General features: G+C 40.3%; 1 protein-coding gene across 10 annotated transcripts in view; it reads right to left on the bottom strand.

Annotated features, from left to right (window-relative positions):
- Crtc (CREB-regulated transcription coactivator) overlaps positions 1-15,872 on the bottom strand; it is a 38,323-nt gene that overhangs the window by 12,312 nt on the left and 10,139 nt on the right. For 3 of the 10 annotated variants that reach the window (XM_083046724.1, XM_083046718.1, XM_083046727.1), the window contains 5 exons: positions 7,092-7,347; positions 5,342-5,447; positions 4,975-5,125; positions 3,286-3,378; positions 302-454 (listed from right to left, as the gene is read on the bottom strand). In XM_083046724.1, coding sequence (XP_082902850.1) covers positions 302-454; positions 3,286-3,378; positions 4,975-5,125; positions 5,342-5,447; positions 7,092-7,347 — 759 coding nt within the window. Of the gene's footprint in view, positions 1-301; positions 455-1,432; positions 1,508-3,285; positions 3,379-4,974; positions 5,126-5,341; positions 5,448-7,091; positions 7,348-15,872 lie in introns of all 10 variants that reach the window. The other 7 variants (XM_083046723.1, XM_083046722.1, XM_083046721.1 and 4 more) reach the window with 7 other exon arrangements.

The raw sequence follows: 15,872 nt of genomic DNA on the forward strand, positions 1-15,872 counted from the left end.
CGGGAAATGATAAATTATTATTAGCAGCGATTACTTGTAAATTTTATCATACAATAATATGAAAACTAATAAAGTTGTAACATTTTTCTATATTTCTTGAGTCGAGATAATTTTCTCGTAAAAAAAAACTCGAATTTTTGGACCAACATATAGTTGCTTGTCAGATATCTAAAAAGAACCGCATGTGTGTGGAATGCGATATACAGACACTTGTGTCTAAGTAGTTGTTCGTAATACAATGCCGAGTTTTATTTGCACACACACGAGGAAGATAGAAATTTTCGAAAAGGGCGATACTAACTGGACTTTGCGGCGGCACAGGACTGTGCGATTGTTGATAAATGTAGTGGCCAGCAGTCGGGCTGTGAGACGTCACCGTCGGCGCCGGTTGCTGCGGATAGCTCTGAAGATCCTGTTGCGAAGTACTTGTGCTGTTTTCCAGTGCCACACCCTGCTTCATACCCATCGCTATTAACGATCGATCGTCGCTCTGTCGCCTCTTTCGTTTTGCGCTCTCTCTCTCTCTCTCTCTCTCTCTCTCTCTCTCTCTCTCTCTCTCTCTCTCTCTCTCTCTCTCTCTCTCCTTCTCTTTTTTTTCTCGCGCTTTCACGTAACTAGACTCAACTCGATAGACGCTACATAGTCGCAGCAAGCTCGCGATAATCGATCTCTACGTCGTTGATTACAGCATCGGACTTGCGGAAGCGGTTCGCCGCAACAACCGAGTTGCTCTAGTAAAGTGGTAGCGAATGATTCGGACACACGACAATGAATTTCGAGAGGATGCGTTAGACATTTACGAACTTTGCTCGCGCTTCTGGCGATCGGGAAACGATAACGTTTCGGAGCAACGGAGACTCCGAAGCACGAAAGAGACGCGTTTTAGGGAAAGTGTTCGCCGAGAAAGAGAAATTCGAATTTGGCCAAAGCCACGTCTTTGGGAAAGTCGGTTTCTTAACAAGTGTTCACGTTCTCGATCGCCAAAAGACGCGGCATCGTACATGAGAGAGCGCCAATTGTTACGCTACGTTACGACGCAAAAGATGAATGATTCACGTGAATGCAAGAATTACCGTAGAATTATCTTTATGCAATACTTATCTCTTCCTTCTGTCAAATCGCAATTATATCCCGGCATTATTTTCTGCTTCGCGTTTATTTTCGAACCCGTTGCGTTGGCGAACCGATTATACGCTATTGCTATAAGTATATACGTGTCCAGCATACACACACGTTGCGCGCTATTGATCGTGTTTCGATTGTTTATCTGCAATTATCTACAAGCTCGGTGCTATAACAAGCAGAAACAGAAAAAAAAACCGCCGACGGTTTTTTGACGACCGTCGCGCGACTAAGAGGCAGCAACACAAGCGTAATACCATTATATTACATACGTTCGTGAGAGCTGGTAAAAACTGGTGTGACTACTAACCTTACACGTGTGAAGAAACCTAGAGTTAACAGGCACTGATAAATGGTTCTGCAAAATAACAAACACAAACAACCACTACAACAAAGGCAAAATAAAAAATAAATAGAAAATTAAGAGAGACGACGCGCCGATAGATAGAGAGAAAAAAACAATATGCGCGCAAAATTTCGTTTGAACTTTTCTGTCACCGAAATTGTCACGTCCTGATATTAACGAACGGGAAACAAGCGACAAGATAAAATTGCGTTGAAATTGTCCGATAGATCTTTTTCTTTCTTTTTTCATTAAAAATTCGTCGCATCTGTGCACTCGCGAATTTACTTTGCAATTTACATAATTTCTCGCGATTATGATCGAAATTGTCGAATGAAATGTTGTTAAATTCCGTATTAATAATATCAGGACGCATTTAGGTCACAAATGCTGTCCGCAGCTTGCTGTACAAGTTTCATTCGGTGTACAAGTTCACAATTTAATGCTGCGCAACCGCGCGCAACATTATATTCTTGTCGCGTTACACGTTAACCGTCAGATAATGAAGTACATTAAAAAAAAAGAAAGAGAGAAAATCAATATTCAACTATGATAAAATTGCGTGTTCGAACAGTGAGAAGGCATGCCGCGGATTGCATTTTCGTGAAAGAAACTTGAGAATCTTTCTATGCTTAAAAAAGCAACGGCGAGACTTCGAAATAGCGATACTGAAAGCAATCCAATTACATGCGAAGATTACTACTGAAGGTATCGTTTGCATCTACGTACTAAATGTGATGCTTGTCGCGACAAGGTGATATTTCTAAAATTTTCTCTTTTACTTGCGCGCAATCTATATCGTTCATTTCTCTGGTCGACGACATTTATGTATAATTTTTTTTCTGAAAGCAGTTGTAACATCTCAAGAGATTCTGGCACTACTCTAATCGAATCGTCTAACATTTAAGAAAGCACAATAAAGCATAAAGAGTGTTGTTCTCATGCAACCATTGCATCTCCTAAGTTCACATTTTCCAACGAACAATATAATTTCACGGAACCGAGGTAATATTCTCTTATCGCGATTATTTCTTTAAGAACCTTTATATACGTTTATCAAATCTTTATTCGCGATGCGTGCACTTATATATAATTACACAAAAAAAGTTTATTCTAGCTTTAGATATATTTAGAGCTGTGGAAAAATGCATTCACCTCGATTCCGTAATCTGCTAATACGAAATATCCGAGGAATCGATCGTCATTTCGCAAACTTAATTAAGTCTGGTGAGGAACGTATCCTCGAGAAGTTTTCAGAAACAGATGCTAATAGGTTTCAGGAGAGCTATTATGTAACTAATTACGACTAATTACGATTCCGAACGTGAGTTTCCGATCGCGATATTCCGCTCGTTTCTTTAGATTATTATTAATCTTGTCGAGATTCGAACCAATCCGAGCCAATCACACTTCGATTCAAGTCAACGTAATTTTCGACCGGAATGGAATTTTCGCGAGGTGTCGTGATCGTTTTAGTTATTACTCACGTATTTATAATAAATAAATTAAATGACGGAAAGACAGAATCATTCCGATCGGAAACAATTCCGAATAGATATAGATAATAGCTCCCCAGATTCGAGAATCATTTCGGATATCTCGCATATTCTCCAACATTTCTACGGCAGCGGTTCTTAATTGAGGTCTACGAATCTAAAGACGAAACTTTAAAAAAGAATGCGCAAACTTTAAGCTTTTTTGAAAACTAAGTAATTTAGAAAAAAAATATTCCTCGAATTCGTGTCGCTCGTAATTAAAAAGCCGCTGCGCTGTAACAGTAGGCACAATCTACAGTAATATGGGGCCGCGAGGATATTTACTTGGACGCTTGACGGATCCTGTGAAAAGGACAGCCTACCAGCTTGTGCCAAGCTGGTCGGCGACAGGTTTGTGGGACTGCTCGTTTGAGGACTCTGGAATACACCAGCGATTCGACCATTTCAAAAAAAGATTCCCCCATATTTTCAAGTTTGTTAAGTCCTACTTGTCTACGAATCTGCTCGTACAAGCCTCGACGATTTCGCTTCGTGTACGCGCGGAAGGATTAAAAAAAAATATATATATATATATATGTGTATATATTATATAAACGAATATACGAGACGAACGCGATCGCCGCGAGCAAAAACTTTCGCGATGCGAATAAACAATTACGATATTGACATCTGCTTTTTAACTCTTCTCTAATTGGGTATTCTTTTGTCGGCGATATCAATTGTAATACGTTAAGTTAGTTAAACGATCTCGCTCCGCTCAATACAAAAGAAAATTGCTTAATATCGACGATATCGCCGCTCTTTCTAAAAATAAATAAATGTTTTTCCGTAAATATATATAGAAAGCATATACGGCATATCTTTATAAAGCTTACAGTAAGCTTATCAGATTTTCCACGCAATCATATATATAGATATTAGATAATATTATTATATAATAAAGCACATATATATATGTATACAGAGAGTATATCCCACTTATTTTAAATATCTCACTTGTTTTTTATGACATGAAAAAAATGTCAGAGAAAAACAATATTTGTTTCAAAAGGACAAATATGATAAACAATTTTTTTCAAAATCACATTTTTAAGGATACTTTTTTAAATAGGATTTTAACCTCAGCTATTACACATTGCGATGATAAAAATCCTATTTAAAAAAATATCGATGATCTTAAAATTTTGAAAAGTATAACCTTTTGAGAAAAATTTTTTGATTCTTTTTCTTTCCAAAGAAGGGGCAAATATCTTGTATCATCCGAAGCAATTTAAGGTGCTCGAGCTAGACATCCCGTATATAATAAATATAATGTCTTAGCGTCTAATTTTTACCGAAGATAAAATCTTAATTTATTCAAGAATTCGTGTAACTGAAGTAAATCAGATATACTCTCTATACACAAATATCAATCTTTTATTCATCAAAAGACTAAAAATCAAGAGAGAGATTAAAAAGCTTCGATTCTGATCTGTATATATCTAACTAAAAGTTAACTGATAAAATCGAGGCGTTGTCGTATATAGACCAGACGGATTAAATTATCCGCTAAATGCCAACGCGCGAGTAATGTTGTTTATTTCTAGAATCTATTTGGCGATTGTATATTCGCGAGAGCAATAATCAAAATATTTTCGTGTTTCTTATTTGACACGTGCAAAATCTCTCGGAGGAATATATCCGTATGTGTGTGTAAGCGCGAGCCGATAATAGACGCGTATTAATAGTATTATTAACACTCGCGCAAACTATCCTTAGTTATTACGCTATCATCGTTACGGATGTCGTTTTGGCAGATACTTTCTCCGAGAGAGTCAAAGATAGATAAAAAGAAAAAAAAAAGAAGAAAGAAACGACGTTGTAAAAGCGATGAAGACTCGTGTGATTCAGAAACGTGCAGCCTCGCGTAAAGTGCGTAAGTAAGATCGAGCGGAAAGGAAAAGAGAAAACGTTATTATATATTTATATAATCGATACAGAGATATATAAGCGATAATGATCGAACAAACTTACGTTGCTGAACGGCGTACTACTCGAATGATCCTCTTGATCCAGAGGAGTGTGAAGGGGTGACGGAAAGTGTACGTTGCTCAAGTCGGGCAACGACCCCGTGTTGTTGCCTATCGGTATTTGCTGTCCCGGTGGTTGCGAGCTCGGGTATATGCTAAAACACGGAAAATTTCGCGAGAATTGCTAAATTAAACGTGCGAAACACAAAAACGAAAGAGAAAAAGAACAGGGCAAATTTTATCGAATTTGATATCCGCGATATCGACGCGGAAAAATATCGTAAAATTGATTGTGTGTATATTCGATTGAAACGGGAGCACTTTCGATAAAGGATGTAATTTTTTGTTTAAATATTTAAAAGGATACGTACTTAATCCCAGGCACTCTAGGCATTTCGCACGAGGATCTTGGTCGTTCGATGAAGCCGTGATGAGGGTCTCTGTTGTCGCTTCCGCTCCCGGTCATAACGTGCTGATCTGTTAATTACAGAACGCAATTTATGAAGCTTCGTGCGATGGGGGTATCGTAAAAAGTTGTCAATAAAAGATATTAATGCGTCACTCGTACAAAAATAGAGTCTATTCTTTTTGTTCCATATTTTCTTCCTTTATGCTTGAAGTTATACGTTATACTGAATATAAAATTGTCATTTTGGTACAGCATCCTCCCCGTTATGGTTGTGCAATACGCATGTGTTTCTCAAACTAGCTATCCAATTTCTATACGGACCCGCAACGTAATACGCTTACTAACGTTACTATCATATAATATTTCACATGCCTCGTCTAGCGTAAAATCACTCTGTTGACTTTTGTGATTTATATATCTAGGAAATTTTGATAGCTTTTACCAAAAAATGTAATGCATTATCACTATTCTAAAACTTTTACTAGTCACGTTGGCAGCGAGAGAAAAACCAGAATTTTCCAAAAATAAAATTCAACTAATATATATATATATATATATATATATATATATATATATAATAAAATAATACAAATTCTTATCGACGTGAAAATTAATATTTTGAAAGTCTCTCAATTCGGAATGATAATTCAATTTTACAAACTTCACACTTGTCCGGCATAAATTAGAAGCGTCTATAATTAGTTTCGCGAATGCGGGACGTAAATTAAGCCGCAAGAATTTCGGATTTATAGTCTGAAGTCGCAAAAGCGGATTACGTTGTGTGTGCGCTTCAAAGGCAAACTTGCAAGAGGTCTGACAGGTCTTTGCAAAATTCCGTAGGTAGTCGCTTAAGGGAACGGAACGATATATAACAAGGTAATATGGTAATGACGGAATTTCCGAGCCGAGCCGTTCGTGAAATCGCGTCTAAAAAGAAGCTTCGCGAAGACGACGCTATTTTACGCGAATGGCTAAGCGACGTTTAAAAAAAAAGCTACATATTATTCCTTTTACACGCGAATATTTGATCATGCTCGAATCCTTAAACGAGAGAATGGAAATGATGATTTTTTCAAAATAAATACATGCAAATATATATTATCATTATCTTTATTATATACGAGGCATCGTTTTACCGCAGTCTTGAGTAAGACTCTATAAATTATTAACGGTTGATAAAAAGATATTTATGTAACGAGTTTCACGCAGGATGACTTTGATTAATCCTTTCCCTTTACAGAGTACCGAGCGACTATAAGAGGAATCACATTCGAAGAAGTGTGATACTTTTGACAGAATTTAGATAAGATAAATCGGATGTTTCTCAACACTGCGATATATGGATCGGATTGTATGGATATAGAGAGCGAGACGAAAGGGGAGTCGCGTGTTTTTATTTACAGAGAAAATACTCGAAGAAGAAAATAAATATTACACAGTTCCGAGGCATTATAATTTCCGCAGATAAGAGAGTGCTTGGACGAAACGTTACATGCTTGCGTAAGATATCCCGCCATCTTGGCGGATACGCAATCGACAAACATACAAGTATATGGTATATACACGATGGATTTTCCATAACTTTTCCCGCAGCATCCGCCGCGAGGAGAGCGGGAGAGAAAGCGCGCGCGCGCGCGTGTCTCTCTATCAAAACAGGTTTACGCCATGCGAATAAAAAACGGAGAACCGAGATACAATACGTGGCTACCTACCTCGTCGATGCGGTATGGCGGAGGCCGATTGGCAAGCCTCGTTGGCGCTCTGGTGCAGAGCCGAGTCCGAGTTCGTTCTGCGCCAGGTGTCCGGCGGCGGCGGCGACAGGTAAGGCACGCCGCTGTAAGGCGACGTGTCGTGTCTCTTCTCCATCGGCCGGGACCGCATCGGTCCCACCCCCATACTCCGGCTCCTGTTGTCGCTACGATACACCATGGAGTTGTGCTGCATCTCCTCCAGATTGCTGAGCGCCGTCTGCAAAGATCAAGATGCAGAATCTCTTAGGAGAATTTCTCGATCGACCTTACGGCGGCGCGAAAGCGTGCAAAAAAGTTGCAATATATGTACACATATACGTGTTTATGTTTTATATATGCGTATAATAACGATGACGATGTCAAAACATTTCAATTAAATCGTACGGTAGCAGATTTATAAAGCAGTACAATATGCACGCGTGTCACATGCGTTTTTTATTTTATCGAGGTATTTATGCAACTGATTTGCATAAGTCAGGATTAATCGGATGATGTAAACACGTGTTTCTCACGAGATTTTACCGCGTTGAAATAATTTCGAATTAATGTTTTATTGCTCGGAAAAGAGAAGACGATTGCGTCAGACGATTCGTGAGCTTAATGAAAATTAATAGAAGAAAGAAAAATAACTCTGAGAGAGAGACGATATATGAGCCTGTCAGAAGCCAAATTAATCGACTCCGCTTTTTGTAAATTTTTTAATTTCACTATCAGAACACACATTAATAGTGTATACTCTGATACTAAAATGGATGGTATATCCAGTATACCCATACCCGGTATGGGTGTCCCATTTTAAAGGACCCACTCAAATATCTCAGAAACACTGCGTTAAATCAAAAAATGTTTCCTACAAAAGTTGTAGGGTTTCGAGGGGGACATAACATAGTAATATTCATATGACCTTGGGCGGCGTCTCCAAGGTCAAGTGAAGGTGAGAATAAATTTTTTAAATGGAAACCCATATTTTTTATTATAACATCTTTTTTTACTAATTAATTTGAACAACTTTTATCTGAAGCATTTTTTTATTTTCTTCAAAATTCACCTTCTCACCTTCAAATTCTCACCTTCACTTGACCTTGGAGATGCCGCCCAAGGTCAAATGAATATTACTATGTTATGTCCCCCTCGAAATCCTACAACTTTTGTAGGAAACATTTTTCGATTTAACGCAGTGTTTCTGACAATGAGATATTTGAGTGGGTCCTTTAAAATAGGACACCTGGTATGTTATATAATATCGAGACTACGACAATCAAGATTAAGGATTAATTAGAGTCCGCTAAAGGCTATTTCGCCGATAAAATAAAACATGGACGAATTTTCGCCGAATTTACGGAATCACGAAGCGTCAGATTCGCGCGCCTTTACACGCGAGATGGAGAGAGAGGGAGGGAGTCGAAGGGAAATAATTCACTTCTATCTTCGTGCTACGGGGTGGCGAAACCCGTTTTCCGAACCCACCCCCGACGCCATTCGACCAAAAGGAGGGCGAGAGAAATTTTCTCGTTTCGCGAATCCTCAAAGCGTCTCTCCGTCTGTCTGCTTTACGACCCCGCCGTCGCGCGAGGGTTTGCCGTTTACGGGCGGCGATTAAAATGACGTAAAAGAAATTTAACGCAGCTATTTCATGCCACGATGCCATAGAAATCTCGCTAAGCGTCGGGTGTCTCACTTGAGAAAATTCATTATACGCGACGGAGAAGAGATTCGTCGCTTCGCGTCGACGGACAAATTTTATTTCACGATATCTCGTCTTTTCCACTTTGCGCGCGTGTGTGTGTGTGTGTATGTATGTATGGTGAAATAATATGCCGGAGTAATCTACGGAATATACACAACTCGCCATCTCTCACGCTTTTCGTCACGGTTATTTTTGCCACGCATTTGATTATCAAGTTATAAGCAAACACAGTTGCGACCAGTCTTCCTTTACTCTTCTACGCTTCTCGCCGCTTGAGACACAACGTATGCTATATGACGTGTATATGCGACAAGAGGGATACTTTCGAGATGCAGCATCTCGCGCTGCTTTGTATATCCCGAAGAAAGGAAGACAATTTGCAAATTAGACGTCGCTAACTCGGGTCAGATGCTACCCGCGTTTCGTCTCCAAAGAATTCCAGATAAAGAGATTATATCATTTTTTTCTTTCCGCGAGACATCTTTCCGCATCTTTCTAAGGCTTAAATTACTCTTCGATATTCTATGTTTATCTTTTCGTATTTTATACGTCTATCTCACGGCTTTAATAAGCGAAATTAATGGATATAATTTGTAACACAACAGCGTTCGCGGAGTCAATTTAAATTCCGCGAGACTTACTCGAGAGGGGAAGCGCATTATTAAAAAAAAAGTGACTTTTAAAGCCCGCCATAAAAGAACATAAGCGCCGGACTTTGACGGAGATAAAACGATTTCGTGGGATTTCGAGCTTCCTGTCTGCGCGGCGGGACCGCGAATTCAATAAAGAAATCTCTGGCTGTTCCCATGTGCTGGCTGCTGCTGCTGCCATGTGTTGGCCGTACGTGGGTCGCACGGCTATTACCTAATATCAGCTGAATTATACGATAAATACGGAACGTCTCTCTCCCACACGATCATGGACATTCTTAAACGACGTTGGACAAACTTGTTCGTTAATCACGGTATCAGTTTCGAAAGAAGTTTCGATTATCACGCCGAGAGCGTAAAAATGTTAACATTTTCTACAAAATTTATTATACCACATCCTATTATCTCTCTTCTGCGTGTTTATGTCTAATCTTTTCCATATTCGAGCCTTATATTTATAGGGATTGCATTCCCTTCATTGCGAGAAATTTTGGAAACGTTCGCTTGGTCGGAGCAATGTTTATATCGCGACGCAATTAGTTTCGACATACTTGGAATCGCGCCGATGACGTAACACACAGCCCAACTATACACGCGCGCGCGATAGATAACTCTCGGGCGATAGATTTTATCGAAGCGTATATTTCGCGAGCAAGCCTAAAAGCGTGACGATGCAAGTCTTAACGAACGGATCGCCCCCCTACTACACTTACGCTAGGATACCCTATTTGCATAATGTGCAGAATATCGTCGTCTGGCATAGTGACGATGCAAGAATAGCCCCACCGCGACTTTTTTACGTCGCGCGCACACGAGCGGTACACATATACGAACGCCACATTTCACACAGACACGTGTGTCCGTCACATCGTGTATGATGGTATGAGAGTACGTGTAGATATTAACATATTCCGTCGCGTATCGTAGTACACACGCTCGCGCTCTCCCGACTTTATATATAAAGCCTTTGTTGGGATAAAACACGTTCAGAAATATAAATAACGATGTTATAAGCAGCGACAAAATGCTATTAACTTGGATGATTTATGACGACGATCGCGCGACGCAAAGTTTCGATATAGAGGGGAAAGAACTTGAAACTTGAAACACGCGTATCACACATTATTCTAATGAAAAGGGAAGATTCTGTTTACTTTTCGAAAGAAATGGAGGTTCTGCAAAAAGTACGGCCAAATTTCTCCCCCTTTTTTTCACCACTTCCGATTTTGAGGTGGATTGAGCTAAATGAAAGAGTTATTTCATGACTAGTAGATTAATCCTAAAGAGCAAGAAATAATCTGAAAAATTCATTAGCAACAGACAGTAATTTCAAGTGTCGTCATCTGTTGCTAACGAATTTTTTGGATCGCTTATTTCTCGTTTGCTCCACCAGAATATTTTAAGGGTCAATCTACTAGTCATAAACTTTCATTTAAGCCATCATTTAGCTCAATTGGAGGTGGTGAAAAAAAAAAAAAAGAGATTTATGGAGATTCGACCGCACTCTTTCTTACATGCGTAGAAATGACAAGATACAAGCGAGAACGACCGTTTCTCGTAATTATGATCGTCGGATCTCTTTTTTTTTTCGAGCGCTTGGAGGACATACTCGAGACACACAAACTTTCCGGGAAAGAAACCGAAACTTTACTAATTACATCGAAAATCTGAAAGCGTAGTAGTGACTCCACACGAGGGTCGACGTCTCTCCCATTCACAACTTTCCCAATGTCAGGGCCGTCGTGGGCGTCGCACGAGACGGCGCGACGCGGCGCATCGACCAACCCGCTCGTCGAAGAAACGTACCTTCAATTAACGTCAACGCTAACAGAAGGTACGTCCGCGTGTCCCCATCGCGAATTCTCTCCATGTCAATCCGAGAGTTAAACTCGACCGTCCTCTTCACGCGGGGCAGATTGGTTCCACGTACCTACTTCAATTCGAGAGAACGAGAGAGAGAGAGAGAGAGAGAGGTGATGCAAGCAAAAACCAGTTCTTTGATCAATAATATTTACAATCATCTTGAATGATTGGAACATCACACATCATATATTTTCTCGAAAATCTGTTGTCGTCGACAAACGAATGAGCCGTTTGTAAAGACAATACGATGCGACCAAGGCCGCGTCTGTCGTTTAGAATGAGCCGGCCATGTTTTACATGTATCTTCTTTCGTATATGTTTCTCTCGCGATAAGTTTCAACGGATTAAAGAGAGTGTCGTTGTTACTTGTTGGCGATTCAGCACGTGTCGGCAATCGCGATGAACGCACGTGGCACCTCTTCTCTCTCTCTTATTCTACCTCTCGAGGGCTCTTCTCTCTCGACGCGAGGCCCAACATTAGTCTCGCGAGAACAACCCCGTGACGGATACACGCGAGACACGTTGGAGAATATAAAGCTGCGATCGATGTTTACGTTAGTTACATCGCATCGTCGATTCCCTTTCCCCTTCCTTTTCCGCCGCGCAAAGGAATGTAATTATCCATATTCAAGAAGGAGATTACGGAATTTGCGCCTCGAGAGGTAGATGGCAAATATATGACACGTTACGTCGTTATTCATTCGAAGTGCAAAGTTGCACATACGTCATTTATAATCTGTCTCGCCTCCCCCTCCCCCCCCCCAGAACAGAAGGTGACGAATTTAAATTTCGATTTATGCCGCGATACGAGAGAACTGAAAAAGACTTCTCTTCGCTCGAGGAATAATCATAAAAGCTAAGAAGTATTATATTTTTTGCATTTTACTTGAACCTCTGAAAAAAAATGTGCTCATTTTATTCATATGTAAAGTCTGGCCTCTCGAATCTCTTACTTATAGTCAGCGAAACAAACTTTCAACGCGAGAAACCCCTCGCAACTGTCTATTAATTTAATCAGTTATAATCTTTATATTTATATTCATTTTATTGTAGCAACTTTCTATTAGCCATTCGCGTCTCTTACACCTGTACAAAGAATATATATAATTCATCAGCTGCCTTTTCTTTCAACAAACAATATTATGCGAGTATATAAGAAGGAAATTATATTCTTGTCTCAAACGATAATCTGTTAATTCTCTTTAAAATTACGGTAAAAAAACCTATTTTCGAAGGTTGCGCACGCGTCGATACGGGGACAATTCACGCCTGAATGATGAGAAAATGCGAGGTGGAAAGCTGTAGGTTCAATTATGGCATAATTATTGTCACGGGAAAAAAAAATTGATGTCTTAATATAAAGTATTAATTTTACGCACCGATGTAACGTGAATGATATACATATATGTATAATTATAAAAGCGGCAATATTTATACTCTTGGCGCTAAGAAATTTTGCAACGCAGTTTATAACTCATCTTCTCCTCGGCTTGAATGAACTTTAATTTGGTTTTAAGGCCGCGCGAGATATCGCTATTAAATATTCATCCGGCTTATGTCCTTCGGCTCTCTCACAGATGATATTCAAGGACACCGCGGTCGATCGAACGCCGATGACACTTTCCAGGTTGTAATTATATCTTCGTTTGACCTCTTATGCAAGTCGACCGTCCGCTAACGGTGCAGTGGAATGAGAAATTATGGGACGAGGCGCAGAATCAATCCCGTGTAAGAATTTTCTCAACGAGAAAATCAAAGACCTTCGGCATTATCAGGTTAATATTACGTAATATAGGAGAAAGACGATGAAAACTTTTGCCAGAATTGAGTCCAGAGAAATCCTCTTCGCGTCAAAATTCTTCTCCTACTTTCGATCTCGATTCAACACCTACTTCAATACTTGGGGGGAGATCATCCTCTCTCGAAGCTAACTTATAATTTGACTTATATTTTTGTCTTCAAAAGCTACTTTTTTAAATCTCCAAGTGAAAGACTGTTCGTTTATTGCCTTACAGAGGTCGAAAATAGAATTTTTATATAAACCAAACTCATCGAAATTAAATTTTTTAGAATCTATAAAAACGTGAGAAACGAGAAGAGAAAACAATGCACAATTTAACTCTTAATAATAGCAAATAGATCTTAATTTTGAACGACTCGAGATACATATTTCTCTAAGATACACCCTTGTAGAACGAGAACGTATACTATATATATGAATGGGGCGAGAAACGCCGTTGAAGAGAACCGATCGTCGTCGCTTCCTTCCTGCGATCTCGTATACAGTTCTCTGCTCCAGCGACCTAGGTCCCTACCCTTTGCCTCTCGGTGACAACTTTGCTCCACCCCCTCCCACACATGCACACGCACACACACACACACACACACACACACACACACACACACACACACACACACACACACGTCATCGTCGTCGCGACGCGACTCGTCGCCGTCTGCCGTCTCTCGACGACGATGACCCACTTTGGCGAGGATACGCATCCGCCATTCAAGTCTGCTAGCCAGATAAGAAAAAAACAGGAAGCGCGCGTTGCATCTTCAGCCGAATTCGTTTGTATACGCAAGCGTGCGATACGCGTAGATAACCCGATCGTTCTCTCTCTCCTTCTCTCTCCTCGTGACCTTTCCCGATTCATAAATCATCGCGGGGGGGGGGGGGGGGGGGTAAAGCGGCAGTAATAAATCTTATAGAGCGGGGTCTTAAACGGATTGTTTCGTTTGGTATACATTGCCGCGGGCGAAATCCCTGGGAATCTCGAGTGCGAAACGAGCGTTATCCTGGAAAATCGATCGCCGGGGAGCTGGCAAAGGATGAGAGCGGATTGGAGAACGAAGATCCTGCATTTTCCAAAACAAACTGCTCTGCGGCAGAGAAACAATGTATATCGCTGCACCTGTGCAAATTTTCGGTACGTATATACATATAGCGGTGCCGCGCGTTCTCTCCCTCGATCCTAAAACGACGAACTCGCAGTGTCAATAATCGAAACTGCTGCGGCCGACAATCGACACGCTGGGAACAAATGAAACTGGTGAACTGCGAGAGTTACTTGCACGAGTATACGCGATCAATATTCCGTATGCGAGAGTATACATACGTACATACATATACATAGTCGCGAAGCACGTGTACGCGGCAGCGTTTGTTTTCAGCCATGTCGCCAGAGCTTGCACGGTTGCTCGCATCGTTGAAGGGATGCTATCCTTTCATGCGAATCTTTCCTCTAGACACATCATTCTAAAGGGTACAAACATCCTGTCGGAGGCGCTTTCTTTTTGCGCTTCTCCTTTCGCGTTTGAAAATGTATTAAGTCGCTCCTAAATAGATTGATAATTCATCGAATTTAATCTTTTTTCATTATAAAAAACTAATGAGAATTTCTTTATTATAAAAGGTAATTCACGACAATTTTACGTAGATTAGGTACACAGAGAGAATTTTCTCTTAGAATTTACCCTGAAAATCATGGTAATCGTGGGACAATAAGATATGAAAAGAATTTTATAAGAATTTCTCTGATTAATATTTATCACAATAAAAAATAATAAAATCTATCGCAATAAAATATAAAATATGTTTGATTAATTTTACTAAACTGCATAACAAAATTAATCAAACATATTTTATATTTTATTGTAACATATTATTATTTTTATTGTGATAAATATTAATAAGAGAAATTCTCTTAAAATTCTTTCCATATTATATTGTCCCACAATTACCATGCTTTTCAGGGTAAATTCTAAGAGAAAATTCTCTCTGTGTACTCGAATGAACGCGAATGTTGGACGTAACTTGACAAAATGATGAACGCGTGAAACGATATCATTGATTATATACCGTATTTGAGACCGCTATCTATAATATATTTTTCCGAGAATGAAGGCTCGTACGCGCATCGTCTACGGAGTTGCCATTCAATTAGATTGCGCCGAGGCCAAGCCGAGGCGAGCTGACGAGCTCTCGCACGAGGCGTCCGTCGTCGTCGTCGTCGTCGTCGTGTCGGTATGAACGGCGTGATAGGTGCGCCGCGACACGTGCGCAGGAGCAGAAATCCGCCGGAAATTCGATCGATTCGGTGTGAGAGCGCGAGAAAGTTGCACGACGACGGCGGGAAGATGCGGATGCAATCGCGAGGCGCGTCGAATGATCGAATAGAGGCGACGAAAGGAGGGGAGAAAGGGGAAGGGAGGTCTTTTCATCACGATCGTATCCGCGGGGGATGCGAAACGAAACCTATCTCTTCGCGCGATCGAAACGTGGCCTTGGTTTCCGATGCTTCGGTATAGCAATTAATGATGCAGCCGCCCGATAATCGCGACTGATTATTTAAAACGCGTAATGCAGGTGCATCACTCGGATCTTCGAGATACCGCGATTGTAGGGTAGAAATGAGCCCCCTAATCCTGTTCGATACGCGAGACCACTTTGACAGTTTTAAGAGACCAGGTCACGAGACGAAATTTCACCTCTATTTTAATCTCAATTATTCTCTTATATTTATACATATTGTAGAAAAT

The sequence above is a fragment of the Prenolepis imparis genome, unplaced genomic scaffold, assembly GCF_030444845.1.
Source record: "Prenolepis imparis isolate NDT839.2.m4 unplaced genomic scaffold, iyPreImpa1.0 SCAF_9, whole genome shotgun sequence".
In the NCBI taxonomy this organism is placed as follows: domain Eukaryota; kingdom Metazoa; phylum Arthropoda; class Insecta; order Hymenoptera; family Formicidae; genus Prenolepis; species Prenolepis imparis.